The sequence below is a fragment of the Brienomyrus brachyistius genome, chromosome 3, assembly GCF_023856365.1.
Source record: "Brienomyrus brachyistius isolate T26 chromosome 3, BBRACH_0.4, whole genome shotgun sequence".
NCBI lineage: Eukaryota > Metazoa > Chordata > Actinopteri > Osteoglossiformes > Mormyridae > Brienomyrus > Brienomyrus brachyistius.
This window is the reverse complement of record NC_064535.1, coordinates 12,629,136-12,651,830: the sequence shown is the minus strand read 5'-3', so window position 1 is coordinate 12,651,830 and position 22,695 is coordinate 12,629,136. Positions and strand designations below refer to the sequence as shown.

At 50.7% G+C, this 22,695-nt stretch overlaps 1 protein-coding gene across 2 annotated transcripts; it reads right to left on the bottom strand.

Moving 5' to 3' along the window:
* Positions 1–390: 390 nt before the first annotated feature.
* LOC125738022 (vinculin-like) lies at positions 391–22,307 on the bottom strand. 2 transcript variants are annotated; one of them, XM_049006473.1, is made up of 22 exons: positions 21,883–22,307; positions 16,197–16,267; positions 15,369–15,519; positions 15,174–15,282; positions 14,721–14,843; positions 14,366–14,526; positions 12,042–12,132; positions 11,703–11,850; positions 11,468–11,621; positions 11,133–11,308; positions 10,852–11,042; positions 9,991–10,190; positions 9,485–9,613; positions 9,230–9,379; positions 8,629–8,737; positions 8,230–8,532; positions 6,384–6,508; positions 4,812–4,997; positions 3,024–3,221; positions 2,016–2,219; positions 1,788–1,892; positions 391–1,707 (listed from the first exon to the last, which is right to left on the bottom strand). In XM_049006473.1, the coding sequence occupies exons 1-22, from the start codon at positions 22,048–22,050 to the stop codon at positions 1,561–1,563; spliced, it is 3,399 nt and encodes a 1,132-aa protein (XP_048862430.1). In that variant the 5' UTR covers positions 22,051–22,307; the 3' UTR covers positions 391–1,560. The 2 variants fall into 2 exon arrangements, with proteins under 2 accessions (XP_048862430.1, XP_048862431.1); XM_049006474.1 differs by lacking the exon at positions 3,024–3,221 and having other exon boundaries at positions 21,883–22,306.
* Positions 22,308–22,695: the final 388 nt, after the last annotated feature.

The window sequence follows — 22,695 nt, the reverse complement described above, 5'->3', positions numbered from 1 at the left end:
AGAGGATGAGGATTTACACAGCACTGCACTATAAGATGGGAGAACAAGCAGGAGAGCGCAAGCCGAAAACTGACAGATGGAACTGTGTTCTGTAAGGGAAATACAGCAGGTGGTTGTTTTTTTTTTAAATGTCTTGTTTTCTTTGCAGAATGTATGTCATGAGATGGTTCCATGTATGATTAAGCCAAGAGGAATAAAATTAGGTTCGTTATAAAATGGGAATGTTGAAATGTTTAGTACAGTTGATACTGATCAATGGACAGAAGCAGGTGATACTGAGCATTATGGGTAGGAAGTAGAAAGAGACATCAAGTCCCACCACGATAGCTCAGCTAAGTGTAGTCCTACTGGTGGGTGACACTGGGATACTGTGAAGCCAAGAGCCGGTGCTTTTATCAAACGTTTAGTTTTTATTCCAAGGCACAGAGATCAGATGCTTATGAGGCACTGTAAATCAGGACTCCAAGAGTACATTTACATTCAAGACCAGGTGGTTGTCACAGGGTTTCCTAAACCATCTTTCCGACAGTTACGTTAGGAGTATCACCTTCTGTAATCTTTACTTGTGAGGCACAAAGTTTCTAAGGAGTAAACTAGTGTATGTCTGCAGAAGTATGAATGTGTGTGTTATGGAGAAAGCAATAGTTTGTCAGAGAAAAACAACAGCTGAATGAAGGAAATGTTACTCGAGTGACTGGGGATAACAAGCTGCCAAAAACAGTTCCAGGCCCATGATCTCCCCCCCCCCCAGGATCCCTACTACATTCTTCTCACATCTGATAGCTTCAAACAAAAAAGGTGAGAATTAGGTATGTGTCAGGTGAGGACGGGTAGCTTTTAGCAAAGTGAAAAGTGCAGATTTTTTTAATGGTTATAAATCGTGTCTGCAATGCTATGCTAGTAAACCTTCCTATCGACTGGGTGCTTACATGAGTCTCATAAGAAGGTCAGTTATGCTTGGGTTTTTTTTTAGTTTTCATGTTGCTTAGTAAACAAACAATTTTCAGATATTGCTAAAATACAAAGAAAAAAAAATCTGTCTAAAAACAAGATCTTTAAAAACTAAATCTTTGGCTTCGTTTCAAACATTTAAAAAAAAAAAAATCCTAAAATCCAAACATCCCAGAACCATCCGCAAAGCAAAACCCCATTTCAGCTGTTAAATAAATATTACTCCAAGAGCAACATTTTCCTAAAACCTTAGGATCCTCTGGTTAGTGCGCACAGCCGTGACTGGAGGGTGTGTGGCTGCCACACTCCCGGAAATTACAAAAGGAGGTGGAAGGAGATGCATATATACATTGTACAGAGAACAATCCTCGTGGTAAAACTGAAGAGTACCCACCATGTTAAGCTCTGCTGGAACAAAGAAAAGCTTTAAACCCAGCACACCCAGCCATAGAGGATGAAGGGCGATGCAAGCAAATCATATACCGAAAAACCCCAAAGCGTTCCCATGGTGATTCAGATAGAGGGGACCCACCACGACATCCGGCCAGTCGCCACTGCAGTGCTGGGTTCAGTGTTCACACCTCTTGTTCGAGGTGGGGAGGGCCTGCCTTACTGGTACCAGGGGGTCTTCCTGACCCAGCGTAGGGTGCACCCCGCGTCTGTCCGGATCTTAATGGAAGCCGCCTCTGCTTCTCTCACTGTCTCCTTCACGGACTGCATAAGGTTCTGGGCGTTGTGGACCAGCATCTCCGTAGCCTGATGGGAGATGCACGCATGAGCGTATTGGGTAGGGCCAGTGGCATAAGAGGGCACAGGGGGGAGCGAGACGCACTCACCTGCTCCGACTCCTCCTCGCTGATGTTGGTCCGTCCCAACATGGTGGCCTTTACGGTGGACAGGATCTTCAGCTGGGTGCTGATGGTGGGGATCCGCTCGCACACCTGCGGGGGTCAGAATCGGCAAAGTCGACGGTAGGTGAGTGGCGGCACTGTCAGGGTGAGGAACCGGATGAAGAGCCCACATCCTGAGTGAAGGTCAGCAGAAATGAGCTGGGGACTCCTCACCTGAAGGAGGTTGGTGCGGATGCGCTTATCCGTACACTGCTTGGCCACCTCCTTGGCCAGCCGGGTGACCTCATCGGAGGCCTTGGCGATGTCCTTGGCACATTGGATGAGCGCTCGCTTGTTCCCGCTGCCCCCCCGCACCAGCCGGGACATCTCCGCCATCAGCAGAGCCATGCGCTTGGCAGCACCAATGATGTCATTACCCTGGATTTTAGGGGAGGTGAGGGGAGTGGTGGTGGAAATGGCAGATTACTACCTATTAGCACCAAATGGCTCCAGAAACAACGATTCAGAGTAGACCAATCCATCTGAGGTGCAGTTTCCTGACGAGAATCATGGGATACCGAGTGCTGGAAGCAGCTGCTTCGCACGCAACGTAGCGTCACTGAGAGCGCCGGCCATTCCAGCCCTTTATGGAGCTTGCGCACTCCATAAACGATAACAGCATGAATCAGACACGAAACAGGACGTCACACTCACTCTCTGTTTCACCCCAAGCAAAGTCCATTTGACACGGTCCTCTCCGCTGCTGAGGACACACCCCATATGTTATTAGCGAACATTCTAGGTCAGAGGTCACCGCCCACATGCATCATGCATTGTGGGAGTCCTTTAAATGCCACACCGTGGAGGGAGACCAGAGTAACAGCCATGAAGGCCAGTCACAAGCATCACAAAGTTAAATCTGGTCTGCTGAGAACAAACAAGTAGGAAACGACCACAACACAGGCAGCATGGTGTCATCTGGGTTAATTCAATTATGGGGAAACTGTCATCCTTGGCTTCACAGGTTGGAAAGGACATAAGGATTAATGTGGAGAGAGACCGACTCCTCCTGTGACCCTGACATTCAATTGGTTTACCCAGAAGAAAGGGGAGGGACTTGTGAAGCCAGCAGCAGTTTGTCCACACTTGGCATTCTGTTTTAATCGGGGTCACCTGGCAGCACAGTCTAAGGTGATGCAACAACTGCAGGCCAGGGTCCCAAATGACGGGCGCAGGAGGTACCTTACTGGACCACTTGCGCGCTTCCCGGTGTAAAGACTGAGCAGCAGCCAGCATGGGCTGGTTAACGGGCTGATTGGTGGGCATTAAGAGCAGCTCAGGCTCATAATCATCTTCATGGTCTGTGAACTCAGCATCATCCTCATCATAAACATACATATCCGGCCTGGTGGCCTGAAAGCCCTCATCTGGGACATCGGGCTGGGGAGGACGAGCAGGAGCAGGAGGAGGACGGGGAGGGCAGCAGCATGGGGAAAACAAGGAGGAAGTTAGTATGAGAAGGGCAGGATGAATATCGGAGGAGGAGGCACGCCGGAGGGTGGGGTTAACAAGAGAGAACGTTACAAGGAGAAAGTGAGAGGAATGTAAAGGAGAAGGAGGCAGACCTACAAAAGAGGAGAACTTTAGGACAGGAGACCTGCAAAATAAAAGACTCACAAAAAGAAGAAACGTACAGGACAGGGCACCTACAAAAAGGAGACCTACATTACAGGGCATCTATGAAAAAGGAGACCTACATTACAGGGCATCTATGAAAAAGGAGACCTACATTACAGGGCACCTACAAAAAGGAGACCTACATTACAGGGCATCTATGAAAAAGGAGACCTACAGCATGGAATTTGGCCAAACAAAAAAATTAGGTCCAATCGAAGTGTCCGAGAGGCCCTGTAGGGGGTGTTATTGGTGGCTGTGGGGGGACAGCAAGCTGACTCAGCAGATGGCCATGTCTGTTTGTAGGCTTTCATACATTCTCAGAAGAATTATTGGAGCAACTCGCATCAGAAAGGACCCAGGTCCACATTCATAGATGCTAAACAACAGCATCGTAGACAGACTACCTGCACTAAAGAAGCCCACCAAAGCCAATCTGCAGGACTGTAGGGACACCATCTATCTATTAGTGGTATGGGTTTAAGAAATACCATTCAAATCAAGAGCTAAAGTTGAAACCGTGCCCATATTTACCATTGAGGACACTGATGTCAAGTCCTCAGTATTTTTTCTGCAACTCTAATAACCATGATCCATTATAGGGCACAGCTAGGAAGGGCTAACACTTTTCACCTCTGTATTTTTGAAGAAATCCTGGTAATGGCCCTGGTTAAAACATATAGCTCTTCACAAAGAGTATCAAACACAGATCACACACACATGGGCTGGAGCCGTAAGGCCTCAGCATGCGGCTCGCAGACAGCGGGGGAGAGGAACCAGCTGTGACATCACGGTCAAGGCCTTTGAGGAACAGGAAAGGCCACAAACAAGTCAGAAAAGCAACAGTAACAAAGAGGGAGTATATTCCTCGGTAGGTGGGGAATGTGGGAACAGGCCACACAAGAAGTGTTTGGGAAACACTGGACAATGACTTCAGTAATGATCTGAAGTAACTGAGGCCATTTCTTACGAAAGAGTTTAAGCCATTGGAGAGGCCTCAAAAAGTGGCATGCTTATGCCGGCCTATGTTAACTCATGCTGAGCTCAGTACCATGGATCAGTCTACTCAAAATCATAGAGGATGAAGATAGATCTAAAATGCAATCAGTACATTAGAAAGCTAATTAAGTTTTCAAAGTTGGCTTTAATTTCAGTCTTCTGCTGGACCTTGGGTGTGCGGACCATATGAGGGCACAACATACATGGACACAAGTCAGGACACTGTAAATCCCAGCATTCTCTGTGTGACTGCACCCTTTTTAGAAGGTACCATGACAAAGCTATGGGGATGGCTGCAAGAGAGTGTGATGCTGTCAAAGCAGGACCCAGGATGCCCCCCCCCAGGACAGGGCTCACCTTGCTGGACCACTTGCGGGCCTCATCGTGGAGCTGCCTGGCCGCCACCATCATGGGCTCGCTCACCATCTCACCTGCCTTCTGCTCAGGGAACTCCTCATCCTTCTCCTCTGGAGGTGGCGGGCGTGGAGGGGGCACCTCCCCCTCAGGGAGTGGTGGCTTGGGGGGGGCCAGCTCATCATTAAGCTGGGAGTGGGAAAGGGCAGATCCCAATTGGCTCGCACATCATCATTTGGTCCTGAGCAGTTCAGAAACATACACTCACCGGCCACTTTATTAGGCACACCTGTCCAACTGCTCGTTGACGCAAATTACTGATCAGCCAATCACATGGTGGCAACTCAATGCATTTAGACATGTTGACATGGTCAAGACGAACCCCTGCAGTTCAAACCAAGCTTCAGAATGCGGAAGAAAGATGATTTAAGTGACTTTGAACGTGGCATGGTTGTTGGTGCCAGACGGGCTGGTCTGAATATTGCAGAAACTACTGATCTTCTGGGATTGTCACGTACAACCATCTCTAGGGTTTACAGAGAATGGTCCGAAAAAGGGAAAACATCCAGTGAGCGGCAGTTCTGTGGGCGAAAATGCCTTGTTGATGCCAGAGGTCAGAGGAGAATGGCCAGAGTGGTTCGAGCTGATAGAAAGGCAACAGTAACAGAAATAACCACTCGTTACAACCAAGGTATGCAGAAGAGCATGTCCGAACGCACAACATGTCGAACCTTGAGGCAGATGGGCTACAGCAGCAGAAGACCACACCGGGTGCCACTCCTGTCAGCAAAGAACAGGAAACTGAGGCTACAATTCGCACAGGCTCACCGAAATTGGACAATAGAAGATTGGAAAAATGTTGCCTGGCCTGAGTCTCGGTTTCTGCTATGACATTCAGATGGTAGGATCAGAATTTGGTGTCAGCAACATGAAAGCATGGATCCATCCTGCCTTGTATCAACGGTTCAGGCTGGTGGTGGTGGTGTAATGGTGTGGGGGACATGTTCTTGACGCACTTTGGGCCCCTTAGTACTAATTGATCATCGTTGCAACGCCACAGCCTACCTGAGTATTGTTGCTGACCATGTCCATCCCTTTATGACCACAGTGTACCCATCTTCTGATGGCTACTTCCACCAGGATGATGCACCATGTCATAAAGCTCGAATCATCTCAGACTGGTTTCTTGAACATGACAATGAGTTCATTGCACTCAAATGGCCTCCACAGTCACCAGATCTCAGTCCAATAGAGCACCTTTGGGATGTGGTGGAACGGGAGATTCGCATCATGGATGTGCAGCCGACAAATCTGCAGCAACTGCGTGATGCTACCATGTCAGTATGGACCAATATCTTTGAGGAATGTTTCCAGTACCTTGTTGAATCTATGCCGCGAAGGATTAAGGCAGTTCTGAAGGCAAAAGGGGGTCCAACCCAGTACTAGCAAGGTGTACCTAATAAAGTGGCCGGTGAGTGTAGTTCTCAACAGATGGACTGGACAAAGAAATGATGGGAGCAGATCTGAGGGTCACGGAAGGAAACACGCGATGCTCCGGAAGGCCTGCAGACTCACATGCAGCTGGTCCAGGTCTGGGGGTGGAGGGGGGAAGTCCGGCTCCTGTGGCTGGAAGGCCTCCCTAACTTTGGCCACGGCACTCAGGATGCGGTAACTGGAGTCCAAGAAGCTCTTCTGTAGGGCTGCCGTCGCAAAACGGCGAGAGGGAACAGAATTACATCAGATCTACAGCGGCCCCACAGAAAAGGGAGAAGAGAGATGACAGCAGGATCATGCAGAAACCTGACTCTGCCTTCCCGTGAAGAACAGTCCTGCTAAAGAGAGCTCCATTAAAAGTCTGCCTCTTACCAGACGGCGTCTACTGAACCAAAAGTAAACCATTATATGTAAACACTGACTGTTTTAGTACTACTGCATACTCATGGCTGCACTACTAACTATAAAATGTTGACCTCATTCTACATTCATGCGGTGCTCACACAAAGTCTCGGGACACTTGCTCAGTTCTGTAAAGATTCTAAAAAATGCACTGACTTCATAACAAAAGTCCATTGACCAGCAATGTTTAACATACCTGCACGTATGCTCTACACAGACATTCTCTTTTTATTAAATGGCAATTTTTTTTGACTGACTCATTCAGTTCTGTTCTTGCCATTTTGCTATTAATTGCAATTGTAGTCACTGGCTCCCAAATGGATACTAAACACAAATGCCTGGTGCTTTCTGTTATTGCAAAGGTGATACGAATTAAAAAGCACCCAGTGAGATCGCTTGTCAGTGAACTTTTTAACTCAGAATAGCTCTTTTAGAATTTCAGTTTTACTTTATTACTAATTGAAATGAATGTTTTACTTAAACTATTGGTTGTTCCAAACAAATTAATACAGTAATTATTGTGGTACCACTTTACAATAAGGCTCCCCTTTGCCACTTTGTAACATTAATAAAAAGAAAACTGTTATAACTTTTGACAAGTTACAACTTAATAAGCAACCAGATTTTAAACCATTTACAAACTCTTTATAAAGTTAGCCTTATTGTAAAGTGGCACCATTTTTGTTAAAAACCAATAAATCTGCAATATTTTAACTTTATTAAGCATCCCAAGCATCCCATGCTGTATATTGTAATGCTTACTAAACCTGCTTCTGTACATCATAAGCACAGTCACATTCTCAAACTTCTTTCATATTTTTTAATATTTAGTACTTCACATTCTTGTCTGTATATTTATGTAATGTAATCTAGTTTTTAATATTCATATCTACCTCAAAGCATCGCTGGACTAGCACACTCATTGAGTTTCATTCATGTCACAATGACAATAAAGGCATTCTATTCCTAACATGGGGGGTCGAGATTCACCCCGGACAGCAAAACATACCAAGGTGGACCCCTCCCCTCCCCGCCCCCCCACCGTGTCAGCATGACAGATGTCTAGAGTCCGAGGCACTGTTATTTTGGGAGTTTTGGGCTGAACTGTTGGAACCCTTGTTCTATTCTTCTAGAATGAATGACTGAGAGCCTGCAGTCTAATAATAATAATAATAATAATAATAATAATAATAATAATAATAATAATAATAATTGATACTTTATTGATCCACATGGGGGAAATTCTCTTCATGCTTCTCCCAACTTGCTCTCTGCAAGTGAGAGCAAGCTGGTCGCAAAGGGCAGCCACCTGTTGCAGAGCCCAGGTGGCTAAGAACCTTGCTCAAGGACCCACAGATATGCCAAGGCCAGACTCGAACCAGTGACCTTCCGAACACAAGCACAGAGGCTTAGCCCACTGACAAACTATGCATTTGCCAGCTGCTAGCTCTGATCTATAGAAAAATTCTTGTTTTATGGTTCATGGGCACAGGAAGCCTGACACGAGACAAAAGCCTCCCCACACCTGGATCCTGGATCCTGCCGGCCACGCCTTTGGCCTCCATCACCATGGGGGAGATGGTCCTGCTGAGATCATCCGAGGCGGCCTTCACCATCTCACGGAAGCGGGGGTCCTCCGAGTTCTCCACCTCCCGTTTGGCCACCAGCAGAACGCGGTTGGCACGGCGTGCGATGCTGGTGGCCCCGGCGACGAGCATCTGCGGCTGCACGTTGGCCATGGAGACCTGGCACTTGTCGATGTCCTTCTTGATGGCCTCCTCGGAGGCGTCCAGCAGGGACTTAGTGTCAATGGCCTCATCCACCAGGCCTGCGATAGAGCGGGTGAAGCACATACAGCACTCTGTGAAGACACGTCGATCTCCATCCCGTGTGACATCATGAGCGAGGAGACCTTGCAGCCTACCTGTCATCTTTTCCACATTGTCGATCCACTGGTTCTTCATGGTCTCAAAGTGCTCGTAGGCTGCCTGGTTCCCTGGGTTCTTCAGCAGGATGCGGGCGGCTGACACCACCTGAGGGGGAGTAATGATAGAGAGCGCAGGCTCTCAGCCCCAGTGCTGAGCTCTCTGAGGAGATCCCACGCCATTAATTACCTCCCCAGTACACGAGAGAGAAGTATGACCAGTAACAGTGCCTACAGTCAGCCTCATTTATAAAGATGCCTGAGAAACAACCAGTCTCCACACAAACACATATACAGACAGAGACAGGTAAAGACAAGGTCACAGACAGAGAAACAGACATAAATAAATACAGAGATACAGACACATATAGACACAGAAAGAGACAGAAAGACAAACAGACGGACAGAGAGATACAGACACACACATAAAGACAAAGACAAGCAAAGACATGGTCCCAGGCAGACAGACAAAGGCACAGACAGACAAAGGCACAGACAGACAAAGGCACAGACAGACAAAGGCACAGACAGACAAAGGCACAGACAGACAAAGGCACAGACAGACAAAGGCACAGACAGACAAAGGCACAGACAGACAGACCTGGGGCGTCAGCTCCCTTGCGGACTTCACAGCAGTCTGGATGCCCTCCACAGTGGCCTTGTTGGCTGTGCCCACGGCGGCCGCTTTTTCGGCCGTGGCGCCCAGCCTGTTGGCATGGCTCTCGAAGTTCGCGGCCCGCTCATCAAACACCTGTGGCAGGTGACCAGAGCAGACACACAGGAGAACGTGAAGAGACACGGGGACATGTGGCAGCCCTGACTGCGAACGGCACTCATCCCCAAGCCCACTGCCAACCTCGTCCCTGTTCGGGGCGTTGAGTGGAGCGGTGGCTGCCACCGCAAGCAGCTTGATGGGTGTGGTGGTGTCACTGAAAACGTCGGACACTTCCTGAGTCATCGCCTCCTGCATCGTCTTCTTCAGGTCCTGCGAGGATGTTGAATAGTAACAGGAGTTAAGTATGACGACGGTGAGAGTCACTCAAAAAAAAAGACTTATTTACAATGTAAACACGGCCCACAAATTATGCTTTTCAGCAGAAAAGGGTAGGTCAATCAAACCATCAATGGTACATCAAATAATCATGAACATGAAGCAGTAATTGTTCGCATTAATTTCACACTAATTTCAGGTAAAACAGACGCATCTGTCCATGTTGAGCAGAGTATTCGGGGACTGCTGGCTACTCAGAGCGCCCTTTCTTGGGATTAATGTTTATGTGCTGTAACGGCTAATGTACAGATGAAGGCAGTGCTCATGTCAGCAGAGGGAGCCCTTGACCACGGTGCCTGGGGGACACTCACTCTGAGGGCCTCCTGGAGCTGCTGAGCCGTGGCATGGGCCTGTGGGGAGTCGCCCTGGCCGCGGGCTGCCAGCTCCGCTAGCTGGCCCATCAGCTGCTCCACACGTTCGCATCGGGCCAGCAGCTCCTGCCGGCTCAGGCCTGGCGTGGCAATGGCCAGTCTGCGGCCCTCCGCCACTAGTGCACGGATAGCAGCCTGGCCTGGGCAACATCAAGAGAGGAGACAGGCGTTCGCGGGCCCACCGAGACAATGCTAGCAATGTACAGCAGGCGGCATAGCAAATAAGGTGGAAGACAGAAAGACTTCAGCAACAATCCAGCCGTGCAGACAGGCGACAGCGAAAATCAGAAACCGAATCGCCGTGGCGCTAACAAGGCTGTACAAACAAAGCAGTAGTGTCAGACAGGACCCAGAAGGCTCCACTGCTGAGCACTGGGTGACGCCCACAGCTCCTCTTTCTTTCCCGTTATCCACCAGCACAGATAATCGCCACTCTGTGTTATTAATAAGCACACTCCTTCGGCTCGCTGAGTGAAGGAAGTGCCTAAGGTCATCTCGGGAATGTTAGACCGTGACCACAGTGGTCAGTATGAGTCACCTCCTCCGCGGGCTGATATAAACAGGGTCTGCAGTTCTGTTGGCTGTTACAGGCTGTGCAACTGAACATTACATTTTACCACTGATGTGGGCTGGCTGGGTGGCATAACCTGGGGTTTCCCTACGCGAAACCCAGGGGTCCCACTACGCCCCACCCACTTGCCACAGACCAGCCTGGACAGGTGCGTGACTCTCTGACACCTGCCATTTGCATGAACTGCTGTTATTATTACTAAGTTCCTGGTGCCAGTTGGGGGTACTCACCGACCCCACGGTCGTCCACTGTGGGGTTGTCGATCCAGCGCTGGGCCTGCTCCATTTTGCCTTCTAGATGGACGGCGGCCTTAGCGGGCCGGCTGTTGGCCACGGCCCGATTCGTCTTGGACTGCAGATTCTGCAAAGCGGCGCCGATCTGCCTGGCCAGGGCTCGGGCCTCAGGGGTGTCACCTTTACCGCTGCGGGAACACGGAGCAGGTGGTGGGCATGTCTGCAGACCCCTAATGGGCCCCTGGAGGTGGTAACACTCGGGGGTCCTGGCCGCTTACAGTCTGCGCAGCTCAGACAGCTTGGCGGTAAGGGCGGCGATCTCGCCCACGGAGCGCAGGATGTCGTCCCGCTCCTTGGGGTCCTCGCACAGCTCCGCGATGCGATGGGCCTCTGTGAGCAGCGCCCGGATGTTTTCCTCCCCTTCTGGGCCGCCGTTTGGGTCGGCCAGCCAGCCCTGTGCAGACACACACAACCAGGCCCCCAAAATGAACACTGCACAAAAAAGCTCCTTCTAGCACTTTTCTTCATGTCATTATGGTACGTGGACATACCGTGTTTGCTCAGATAAGGTCCTTCTCTAACACACACACCTACACCCAAGGCAGACACACACCTGGGCTGCATCGATTCTCTTGGCGATGGCCTGCTTGGACGTAGTCATGGCCTCCAGCTTGCGGGCTGCATTCTCCACCTTCCCTGTGAGCATATCCAGCCCCTGGGACACCTGCTGGGCCCTCTGCATGGCCACCGGTGAGCCCCCCTGTCCCCTAGAAGGCAGAAACGGCATGTGGACAGAAGGTACCCAACTTCCTCAATAGACCACGAGGAGAGTCTCCACCAGGCCGTACCTCGCCCTCAGCTCCGACACCTGGTCCGTCATCTGGCCCAGGGTTCTGGCTGTGCCCAGGATTTCCCGTCGCTCCTTGCCCGCACACAGCTCGCCCACCTTGCCCGCCTCATCCAGGATCTGCCGTACCGCCTGCTCCCCGGCATCTCCTGTCAGTGTCATGTCCAGGTACAGTGGCAGCACCATCATCCAATCAGCGTTAAGCACATAGGGACAAGAACAGGAATAGGTGGCGTTTAATAAAGCTTTATTAACGTCCATCATAGAAGGACTTATTAACACAGTATCTCCCCTCTCCAATCAGCTGTGGCAAGGCTCCCAGAAGGACTGCCCACTGCACCTGGTTGGCCGTTCGGGTCCCGCAGCCAGCCTTTTGCCTGGTTCATCTTGGAGTTGATGAGTGCCAAGGCTCTCTTCATGGCCTCAGTGTCCTTCATAGCAGAGTGAGAAATTCACCAGTTAGGTCACATGACCATCACACCTGTGCCGGAGCACACAAAAGCGGGGCGGCTTTTAGAAGCTCAATTTTCACAGTCACTTCCTGCAGCCACGTCACACGACGATGTACATGCACGCTCCGTGCTGAGCAGAAACAGCCACGCGTGTGTGAGCGAGTGAATGAACATCACATTGTCACCCTGGGCATCCCCTCCAATGACATTGCAACCACCTACCCAAACCTGATGCATTCTGGGAAGCTGAGCCATACAGTACCATTCTAAAAACCACGTTGTGTCCGATGACTGCACAGTATGCAGCATACGCATGTATTCCCACCCCCCAACCTTCCACGCATGATTGTAGAGCCACACGGAGCCTCACAGAGGGATCCCCGTTACTGGAAGGGAGTCAGGCTCCCAGCCGGCCACCCGGCTGCTAATTATTAAATTACAGCGGATGGACTAAAGGACTCTGCATTAATTATGAGGTATAAAATGCACAGCAAACACTCTGTTCAGAAAACGAGGCACCTGCCATCGAGGCACTAAATCTGTAGGAACAACACAGACCCGCCTGCAGGAGTCAGGGTGGAGCACGGGGCAGCACCGCCCCCATCATTCTGCAAGCTCCACGCTAAATGTTATGAGCATTTCCCAGAGGAGAACAAACACTTTGGAGCAGTTTAAAAGGCAGTTACTAAGACGTACGGCCGCGTTTGCATTTGGCAAGATGGGGCCTCTTTAAATAATTCACAACACTGAAAGTCCTCGCGGGCCCACGACCTGCATTATTCACGGCGGCTAAGCAGATTACGGAAACCGCTAATGGTGTTTGTACGTCTTCGGCGAGAGCGGATCACTGGAGAGTGGACCTAGAGTAATCACACAGCCTTCTGGAGGGGGAAGGGGTGCAGGAGAGTGGATGAGAGGTGCAGAGAAAGCAGGAACGAGAAATAGAAACTGAAACATAAACTGAGAAAGTGAGATACACACACACACGGACACGGACCCAGTTCCATCTGTGAGGGTTAGGAGTGAGGTAACAGGCTTTGCACACACAACACATCCTTTACTGAGCCGAAAGTGCCCAGCTGTTCCCTAGCATGCGTCTCTCCCTCCCGAATGGCAAGGCAATGCCACAGTGAGTCAAGGACACTCTGCCCCCCTTTCCTGACCTGCGAGCCGCACACAGCCAATCAGCTGGCTCTGTGCCGGATCCCTGTAACACTCCCCACCTGCTCAAGTCCCCACAACTCTCCCATTCTGTGACAGCAATACTGCGGCTTGTCTGTGTGTGGCGCCCTATTTTACAGATGGCCGGGACTCGTATATTAGACCTAGTTGTCTGACCTTCCCGGCAACGTCTGCAAAGGGACTCGGGGGGGAGGATGAGGCTGGTGACACACCTTCCCATAATACCGTCTATCTCTGTTTGTCCTCCTGTCACCAAGACAAGATTCCCTGACTCTGGCAGGTAAACATTTACCCACTACAGGCACCTCTGAGCAGCCAGGCGTCTGATAGGCCCTGGGCACCCTGACCATTAAGTTGACCTACCGAGAAAATGTGTGGTTTGCAGACAGGTCAAAGGTCACGGGCACTCAGCCCGAACTGTGGCATCACATGCAAAAAAGGGAGAAAGCATGTTCAGTGATGTTAATTTTTACCAAAAAATAAAAAAAACTAATTCCAAACGTAACAAACAAGCTCCAAGCCAGTGACTCGGATGCTGAGGGCTCATTCAGCTGCAAGCCACAGGCGGACCGCCCACCAATGTGCCGCTAACGCTAATGTGCTATCAATTGCTACCAGTGGCACGTGAAGCAACCACATCACAAGACCTTGAGCACATGGCACACAGAGGCTGCACACATGCACCAGCAGCAAGAGGGGTGGAGAGGCAGGCTTACCTTCTACAGGGAGGAAAAAAAAAGGGAAAGGAAGAATAAAAGAGAGGATGTTTAACAACACATAATGAGCACGCAGGGAAACGCAAAGGGTTTGCTGGGGCCGAGCTTCTGTCTCATCACAAACAAGGCACCCCGGGAACACGTGGTGCACCCCGGGAACACGTGGTGCACCCCGGGAACACGTGGTGCACCCCGGGAACACGTGGTGCACCCCGGGAACACGTGGTGCACCCCGGGAACACGTGGTGCACCCCGGGAACACGTGGTGCACCCCAGATGTCGAGCTGGACAGGGAGGATGGAATAAGGCCTCACCTTGTTGGCCCAGGCATCCTCATCCCAGGACGTGAGCTGCAGCACACGGATGATCTCGTGGATCTCGCAGCTCATTTTCTCGAAGATAAAATTGCGGTTCTTCAGGGCCTCCTCCACTCCCAGACTCCTGGTGCTCTTAGTTGTCACGTAAATCTTAATGGCTGGAAGAGGTAGGCTGTTAGTAAGGTGCTGCCTGGGCTTAGGGTTAAAGGCAGGTTATTAACAGCTCCCTTCTGGGGGATACCATAATTCCGGGTCCAAAAACACATGATCAGACACATAAATCTGTGTTCTGGTCCACACACATAAACAAACCAAGGGAAAAGTACCACGCCCCCTAGTCCGGGAGGGTCACCTGATATCAGTATCGGCAGCAGCTCCTTCACCGTGTTCATGGAGTTGATCAGCATGACTCTGTGCTCCTGGTGCGTCAGCTCCTGCTGCCTCTCGTCAATCATCTTTGCCATTTTCGTCATTCCTGGGGGGGCGGCAGGAATCACAGGACTCTGAGCAAAGTGACAAAAATTGAACCAGATAACCTTCCAAAAGCACACTTCCCCTGAGCCATCCCAATTCAGTCATTGACAGAATTCGCTGAACCCACATCTAATGCTTGGTACAAATATGAAAACCCTTCATTCAGGCGCCAAACAGCTTTGCATGGGTGACTGAGGCCTTTCCATAATACAACTAGAGAGCTACACCAAGAACAAGACCATAGACATGTGGAGACTCCCTCCAGTCTCTTCCCATATCACTCCTGTCCATACTAAGACGCTGGGGCAGTGGGGATGACAGCATGGAGCACCTGGGCCCAGGTTCTTGGTGTAGGTGATCAAGTCCTCCATGGTCTTCACCACCTCTGCCACTGTGAGGTACTCCAGGATGCCCTTGCACACACGGATGATTTTACGGACCTAAAACACACCAAAGGAGAATGGCATTTTAAAAATGCGGCAGCCCGAAAAACATACAGCCAAACCAATACAGCAGGCCCATCTACCTCAGCCTCATCGAACGTGAGGAGCAAGTCTGACGTCCCAGAGAGAATTCCCCGTGATCCATCGATGAGATAATCACGAGCCGGTACAGAGTAGGGGTCCGCTCTGAGCATCTGGGCAGCCTGGACCAGCTTGGTGCATGCACTCTCCACCCTGCAAAGGGGGCGGAGCTGTGACAACCGACTCTGTCCTGCCAGTGCCCCCTGCTGGAGACCCAGTGCAGACAGATTCCTGTAGGCTAAATGGGGCTGGCTGGGGAGCGGCCTTTAGGAAGCTGCCACGAGCATTAGATCCAACAGACACCCTGCAAGAGGAATTGGCCTCCTGGGCCATATTAAGCAGCACGGGGTGTATGAGGAGTCACCTCGACCTCGAATTGAGCTACCATGCATAGAAACGGATTTGGCAGCAGTGGCTGAACAGGGGCCAGCTGTGAGGAACTCTTCAGCTGCCGGTAACAGTCAACCCCTTCTGCTTCCTGGCACACACAGCAGGTGGCATAGAGCTTTGGGAGGTCAGTCCCGTTATCAGCTCCTCCGTGTGAGATAATGAGCTGTAAACACTGGCTCCCCTCTGTCCTGGGGACACCTACCTATAATCATTATCCCCTGTGGACAGTCAGGCCCAATGTCAGCATGTTTATAAACTGGATGAGCCCAAGAACACACACACAGGCAGAGACAGAGAAAGAGAGGGACACACCACACACATACAGACAGTGACACATGACGCCTCACAGAGACAGGAAACGCAGCCCTGCAGCCGTGGAGTCACATGACCCATCTCCCCATGGAGCCGAGGCAATGAAGGCTGTGTGCAAGTGTACTTACTTGATGAAGGCCGGGGGCATGTCTCGTCTCATGATCTGATCCTCCGTGGTCTGGACCGTTTCCTTGCCCACCTATAGGAGAAGACGTGCAGAAGCAAATAGAAGTGAGGAAATGGAAGGATGTCCTGGCAACATGGGTACCACCTGCTCTGCATCCCCACTGTGCTTCCTTCTGACTCTGGCGTTTCTGTACTTAAAAAGGAACAGTCAATACAACTGAAAAACTTGCTAAATTGTGTCACCATGAATGCACGGCTAAAAACATTACACCCCCCGGCCAGTTTTAACCAGCAAGATTTCAAAATAATGGAATAGCATTGCTGCCACAGTATAATGTCCAGGCAGTATGATAGAATGAAAAATTACATACCACCCAAGTCTAATCTCAGCCCAGCTGACAATCGCAGTCCTGGCAATATGACGACTGCATTTGCATAACATGCGATGTTGATATTAAAAACAGATGGTGTACGTGCCTACAAAGGAGATTAAGCTGTAAAACCAGTAAGAGCCTTGCTCAAGGGACCAACTGTGATATTATTATTCTGCCAGCCACGGGATTTGAATCCACAACCTTCTGGAGAGGGATACAGATCCCTAAACCACCGAGCTACACACTACCGCATATTTTTTTTTAGCTCATAAAGCTGTCTGACTTGTATAAATGTTCCTAAAAGACCCTAGAATATGACAGTGCCTAAATGCACTACATGTTCTGTCACTTAGCCCAAAGCATCTCGATTCTCAGTCTCTCCCTCATCTTTCCCGCCTCTCTCTCACAAAAACATGAGACCAGAGCTGAAGCTTTACAATCAGCCACCGGTTCTGCCTCATGAACATTCAGCATGAGTGTCGCTTATCTCCCCGAATCACCCAGCCTCCCCCCAAGCCATAATTAAAGAGAGGGCAGCCAAATCAACTTTTAAATCAAGGTCTCCAGACCAAGGTCAAGGTTCTCTGGTAATCAATAGTGGTAACATTTGCAAAATGCATCCTGGACGGTGGCCTGCATCAGCTCATAAAATGACATACAGCAGAAATGCACCAGAGAGCAATCGTGTAGTTTGATACTGGGGGGGACACAACTTAATAATCTAAATACAATGGTTTGTCTATTGGGCTGATGAATGAAGCAAAATGGTTCTTTTTATGGGGGGGGGGGATGACAAAATTTCCCCCCAGTTCCTACGCCACTGCCAGTGAGAGCACAACGTGACTGGGAGGAGCAGGTAAACACAGACAACGTGCTGCTAGTGCGCTCCCAGAATGCACCTGTTAACTGGGGTCCCCCCTCAATTGGGGCCAGGGCCAACCAGGAGGGCTTATTCCGGGGTGGGAGCGGAGGGGGGGCATTCCAGAGTTATTATTAGAGCTTTCAAACATACCCCTTGGGAGGAGGCCAGCAGGCCCCTCTGGTGGAACACCTAGCTGGGACACTGAGGTTGATAGGGTCCGAACTGCAGCCATCGCAGAATGAACCAGCATGCATGTAAAACTACCGTGACCTAACTGACTGCTTCTCCATATGCTTTTTACCATTTCACCACCATTGTCGCTGTTCTGAAGGCTCCTATCCTTGCAGGCCGCATCTAAAGCCAGCCGTTTCCCGTCGAGGCGCCACAGGGGATGGGCTGCCATCGGACGAGAGACACACACGCACACGCACACGCACACGCAGGCAGCTGTTTAGACAGAATACGAAGAGCTGGCTGATCAGTCCGTTCACTGCCAGCCATAAGGAGAGGTCGTGCAGTTGAGGAAGATGAACAAGCGGGTCTTTGTGAAGCTCCTCGGGCTGGAACAAGAGACAGCCATGTGCCCAGCGAGCTGAAAGTCCCTATGCAGATCTTCAGTGAAAACTTCCAGGAAATGCACAGGGAAACTCTGAAGGCGCCACTGATCAGAAACAGCGTTCATACACACCAGCCAAGACAGGAGTCAGGCTGGGGGACCGGGCTAAATTTAACATGGTCTCCCAGAATGCAGGCATGTGCTGCATCTCTCCTCCAGGCTGGAAAAGGCCAGAGGCAACGGCAGCTTGCGTAACACCTTCCAGATGCTTGTTTACATGACAGCCTGACGTCATTTCTTAGGGATTTTGCTGCCTGCCATGGAGAAGACGCTACAGCTAGTGTCTCCCTTTTAAGGAAGGCCTCAGCGGTAAGCTGGCCCTTTCACACAGGAGACACATCCGCCTATAAAGGGACCTTTTCACTGTCACTGGGCACGTGATGAACCCAGTGTCAGCCTCACAAAGAATTTCATGGTCAAACGAGGACTTCGTGGGGGGTCACAGCCTTGGGTTCAAGCTCCACACAATTTCTAGATCCTCACATAACCCAGATCCTACTCTGCAAACTCCCAACCGCCCTCCCGATCAAACCTGACAGTCAGCATTTGAGAGGCGTGACATCATCACTTCCAAGGTGCCGTTAGAAAGGGCGGTCAGGCACACAAAAGCCCGCTCCTTCTCTGCAACGTGCTCAGACAGGTGTCCCAAACCCCCCCCACCCCACAGATTATTAACCTCCCCAGGCCATTCGCTACTGCTCATTTAAAAACCAGCTCCAACATGCTCCTTCTGTAGCCTGAGACTACAGAGGATCTGGGACTGCAACTCCCAGCATTCCCTGTGACCGAGAGCCTATGACCTTCAATTGACCATTATGAAATAACCAGCCATTGGACCTTTGATCTTCTGGAAGACATTCCCACACGATGGCTGGTTCATGTGCCAATCGGGGGGGGGGGGGGGGGGCAATGCCTCCATCTGCAGGGAAGCCCTCAACTGTGTCACAGGCCATGCAAATGACGCAACGGGTCTGTGAACATCTATCAGATGATCTATCAGCAACCAAGATAAAACCGATTTCCTATCAGGCCTGCCTTCGATTAAACTTGCTCAGACTTTGTCTAGTTTCATCAGTGTGATGATAGGTCACGCGGCCCTGGTGATTAAAAACAAACCCACTACAATGTTGATAAGGCGCCCCCGACTGGCTGAGCTAATCAGAGGGTGGGGCAAGCCCTGGTGTCCATGTTGCCCCGGTCCCTCTCAGATGCTATAAAAAGCAGTCAGGAAGTTGTGGTAGTGGGGGGGGGGGGGGGAACAGATCACAGACAGACCCATGGAGACCACCAAGCCAGACCCCCAGCCCGAGTTCTAGACACATCTGTGGTCCACAGAGGCACGCTGATCAGCCAAAAGCGCAGCACGCCCGGCGAACAGGTGCCCTATGGGGAGTAATTAAGACGCTGACTTCGGAGATTCTCCTCCGAGCCCGGAGTCACCTTCCCAGAGGGGCCCCCGTGCCCCTTGCCCGAACCCTCCCTGGCCTCCTGTCAAGCTGCATCCCCTTTATCTCCTGTCCCTCTCCCCAGCAGCAGACACACACACACACACAACAGGAAGCGATCTTATAGGGTCCAACAGAGACCCAATTCAGCAGGGCCACCCGCATGCTCAAAAACTGCACCGGGCCAATCATCTAGCCCATGTCCTGGGAAGGGACACTGCCATTGCCAAAACGCACAGCGAAGAACCCACCTCAACACAGAGCCAAATAAGACTATATGACACCACCTTTGCAGTGCCAACCTAAGGCTGTACGTAGGATCATAGCACATGGGGGGGTGCTTTAACAGAGACAGTGTCACAAATAAACAGAAGGGGTGGTCAGTAGTAGCAGGGTCACTAGAATGATATATCTGAAACACACACACACACACATCAGATAGCACCTGCTAGCAAGTGCACCTTGACCATTACCCACAATGCCAATGGGCCTTCAGTATGGTTCATTGCCTCGTTTCAGGTAGTATCTCATTACACACTGCTAGTCACCAGTTCACTTCCCTCACAGGATATTTCTGGTCTGGTTTTCCATAGGTGGGCCAATCAATAACACATCAGCATTGAAAGGCTGCGATTGACAAAACAGCTCTGAGGTCCAGCAACAACCATAATGGTTTGGGGATCGCCTTTCAAGGTGCGTGCAAAATAGCACTTTGGAAATTCCCAGAGGAACTCGAAAGGTCTGCTGAATGTTCAGAAAGCTGAGCTTCGACCAACCATCCCCTGGCACACAGGAACACGCCAAGGACACAAAAGCCCTCTCCAAGTGTGGAGGGTTGTCCACCCAGGTGTACAGCATGCACGGGGCTCAGCACGAGGGGGCACTGTAAATGAATCTGCCATTATAAAGACACATGAGGAGACCAAAGGCCATACCGAAGGAGAGCATCACTTTAGAGAAGGGAGATGACCCAGGCACCATTATTCAGCCCAAACAACTCACAACTGGGGGGCAATCTTCTACACCCACCCATTTATAAATCACCCAGAAAATCCCTGTGCTCTTAGTCACGTACTGAGTATTGCTACCAGAGACACTGAAAGTGAATCACTGAACAAGGAGAGCACTCTCACAAGGACCAGGAAACAACTACCATGCCTGCCCCCAGGTCAGGGACCCCTGGTACCTCTCCTCCCTGCTGTTGTAAGACGACTATTTTTAATCCCCCCACCTCCCCTGCCCACACACTAGTGCTGATAGAATACAGTCTGATTAACCAACAGGTCACTTTAAATATGGTCCTCAATAGGACTCTAATATGTACACTTACACTGGAGTAAAGGGTACACCTGAATTCCACTGATTCTAATAAAATATGCAAGCAAAGACATACATTCCCTGCTAAGTTACCATTTCGTTTAAATCACTGCACAGCAATTCCAAATTTCTGCTAAATGTTGCTCCAGCGCGCAATTTTTTAATTTATGTCTTTGAGCGCAACCGGCTAATGGCACAGGATCTAGCTTTAGTCCACCAGCGCTTGTAATGTCAGCACTTGCTCAAGCTCATTACATAAGGCTGACAGTGAAATGTTGCTCCTATTACCGGCTTCCCACGGGTTTGCGGGGGCCTGGCAGGTGTCCATGCGAGTTTACGGCGGCAGTGTTAGCGGGGAAGCGGGCGGTTTCCTCACCTAGCCCCACAGAATCCCACGAGCTTGCGCCTCAGTGATGTCACGGGCCGCGAAACCTAACCCGCGTGTCGTGAGAAACTCACGTGAGGTGCCCCGCAAACGCTGCCGCAAACCCGCAAACCTATCAACAGCGAAATGCGGCGAGTAACGAGAACCTAACTGCTTTGAAACCCGTCACATGCACCAATATAACCCCATAAACAGGGATCGGTATGGCAAACACCACATGGAAAAGTAGGGATACGTTTCTGGGAGAAGTCTGTGCAAGTAGTTAGATACCTAAGCAGTACCAAACACCGACATTTACAGTAAGGTGATTTTAATGCACGCAAAAGTTTTGTACTTCATGGCAAAAGCGGCCGGTGTGGAACTGGCACAGAACATGAGAATGAGACACGAGGGGGGAAACTTCACGCCTCCTTGTCAAGTAAGAAATCAGTGTTTTGCCCAGCCCATGGAGGCGAGGGGGCAGGGCAACTCTTCAGGAAAATGCAGTTTGTCATCTTACAGCTTGCCTTTCAAATAAAGCGCTTTTTACACGGCCGGTCCGTACCGCGTCCTCACGGCGATCACCATGCTCTGCTCACTCCCTAAGTTGATGCTTGTCAAATAAAAGTTGGGATCAGTCACAGCTGCAGGAGAAGCGGGGATCCCCCAGTTATACAGCGTCCCTCCCCTGGTCCCCATGGCATACCTACCTTCACAAGATTGCTGACAGCCGCCTGCACCACGACCACGGGTCCAGTCAGATCTGGAATGGCTTTCCCATCCACCTCGCCCTCTTCGTGCATGATCACCAGGTGAGAGATCTGCTGGGCCACGGGCTCCAGGATACCCTCGATCGTTTTCGTGTGGAAAACCGGCATTGTGAACTGTTAAATCCCCTGGTCAGACGAGGAGAGTGTTCGTCTCATCAAATCGTTTCCCTCCGCTTCCGCAAGGGCAAAATCAAACCGCCTTTCCCGGACAGTTTCGCTTTAAAGGAAAAACTATGAGCCTCGCTACCCCCCCCACCCCCTCCGATCGGCAACTGCCTGAGTGTGTGAACCGCAGCCGAAACCTCCGCTGAGTCAATTGCCGTCCGCTGCCTAGTATTGGGGGGAGTCTCTGTATGTAACCACAAGCCTCATTGGTGCGCTCGACTCACCCCCACCCCCCCCCCCTTCTACCCCACACACCCCACCCCACCCCTTCCCCATCCCGCCTCCTCAGGCCGCCCGTGCGGGAGACGCCAGCGCCTCCCCGATTACGTCATGCATTCCCCCGGCCGAAAAAGGAAAACGTCGGACCGGAGCTGTGGAGTGGGGAGTCCGGCGTTGTGTGTGCGAGGGGTGATTTACATCTGATTTACAGATACGTATTACGTCAGGAAGCTGCAAATTCACGCAGTCGGGCCAACTGTGGGATATCACGCCGATAACCTGCGATCACGCGTCACATATTACTTATGACACATACGATTTTATATTTAAAAATGGAGTGTTCAATATATGCATTGAGACTGAAGGGAA

What these genes read in the sequence shown, in the direction of transcription:
- LOC125738022 (XM_049006473.1), bottom strand. Translation starts at nt 22,050, where the DNA reads ATGCCGGTTTTCCACACGAAAACGATCGAGGGTATCCTGGAGCCCGTG. An exon ending in GGACCCGAACGGCCAACCAG is followed by an intron (nt 11,851 to 12,041) that starts GTGCAGTGGGCA and finishes TGACACTGACAG; the next exon opens with GAGATGCCGGGGAGCAGGCG. An exon ending in CTGTCTGAGCTGCGCAGACT is followed by an intron (nt 11,043 to 11,132) that starts GTAAGCGGCCAG and finishes GTGTTCCCGCAG; the next exon opens with CGGTAAAGGTGACACCCCTG.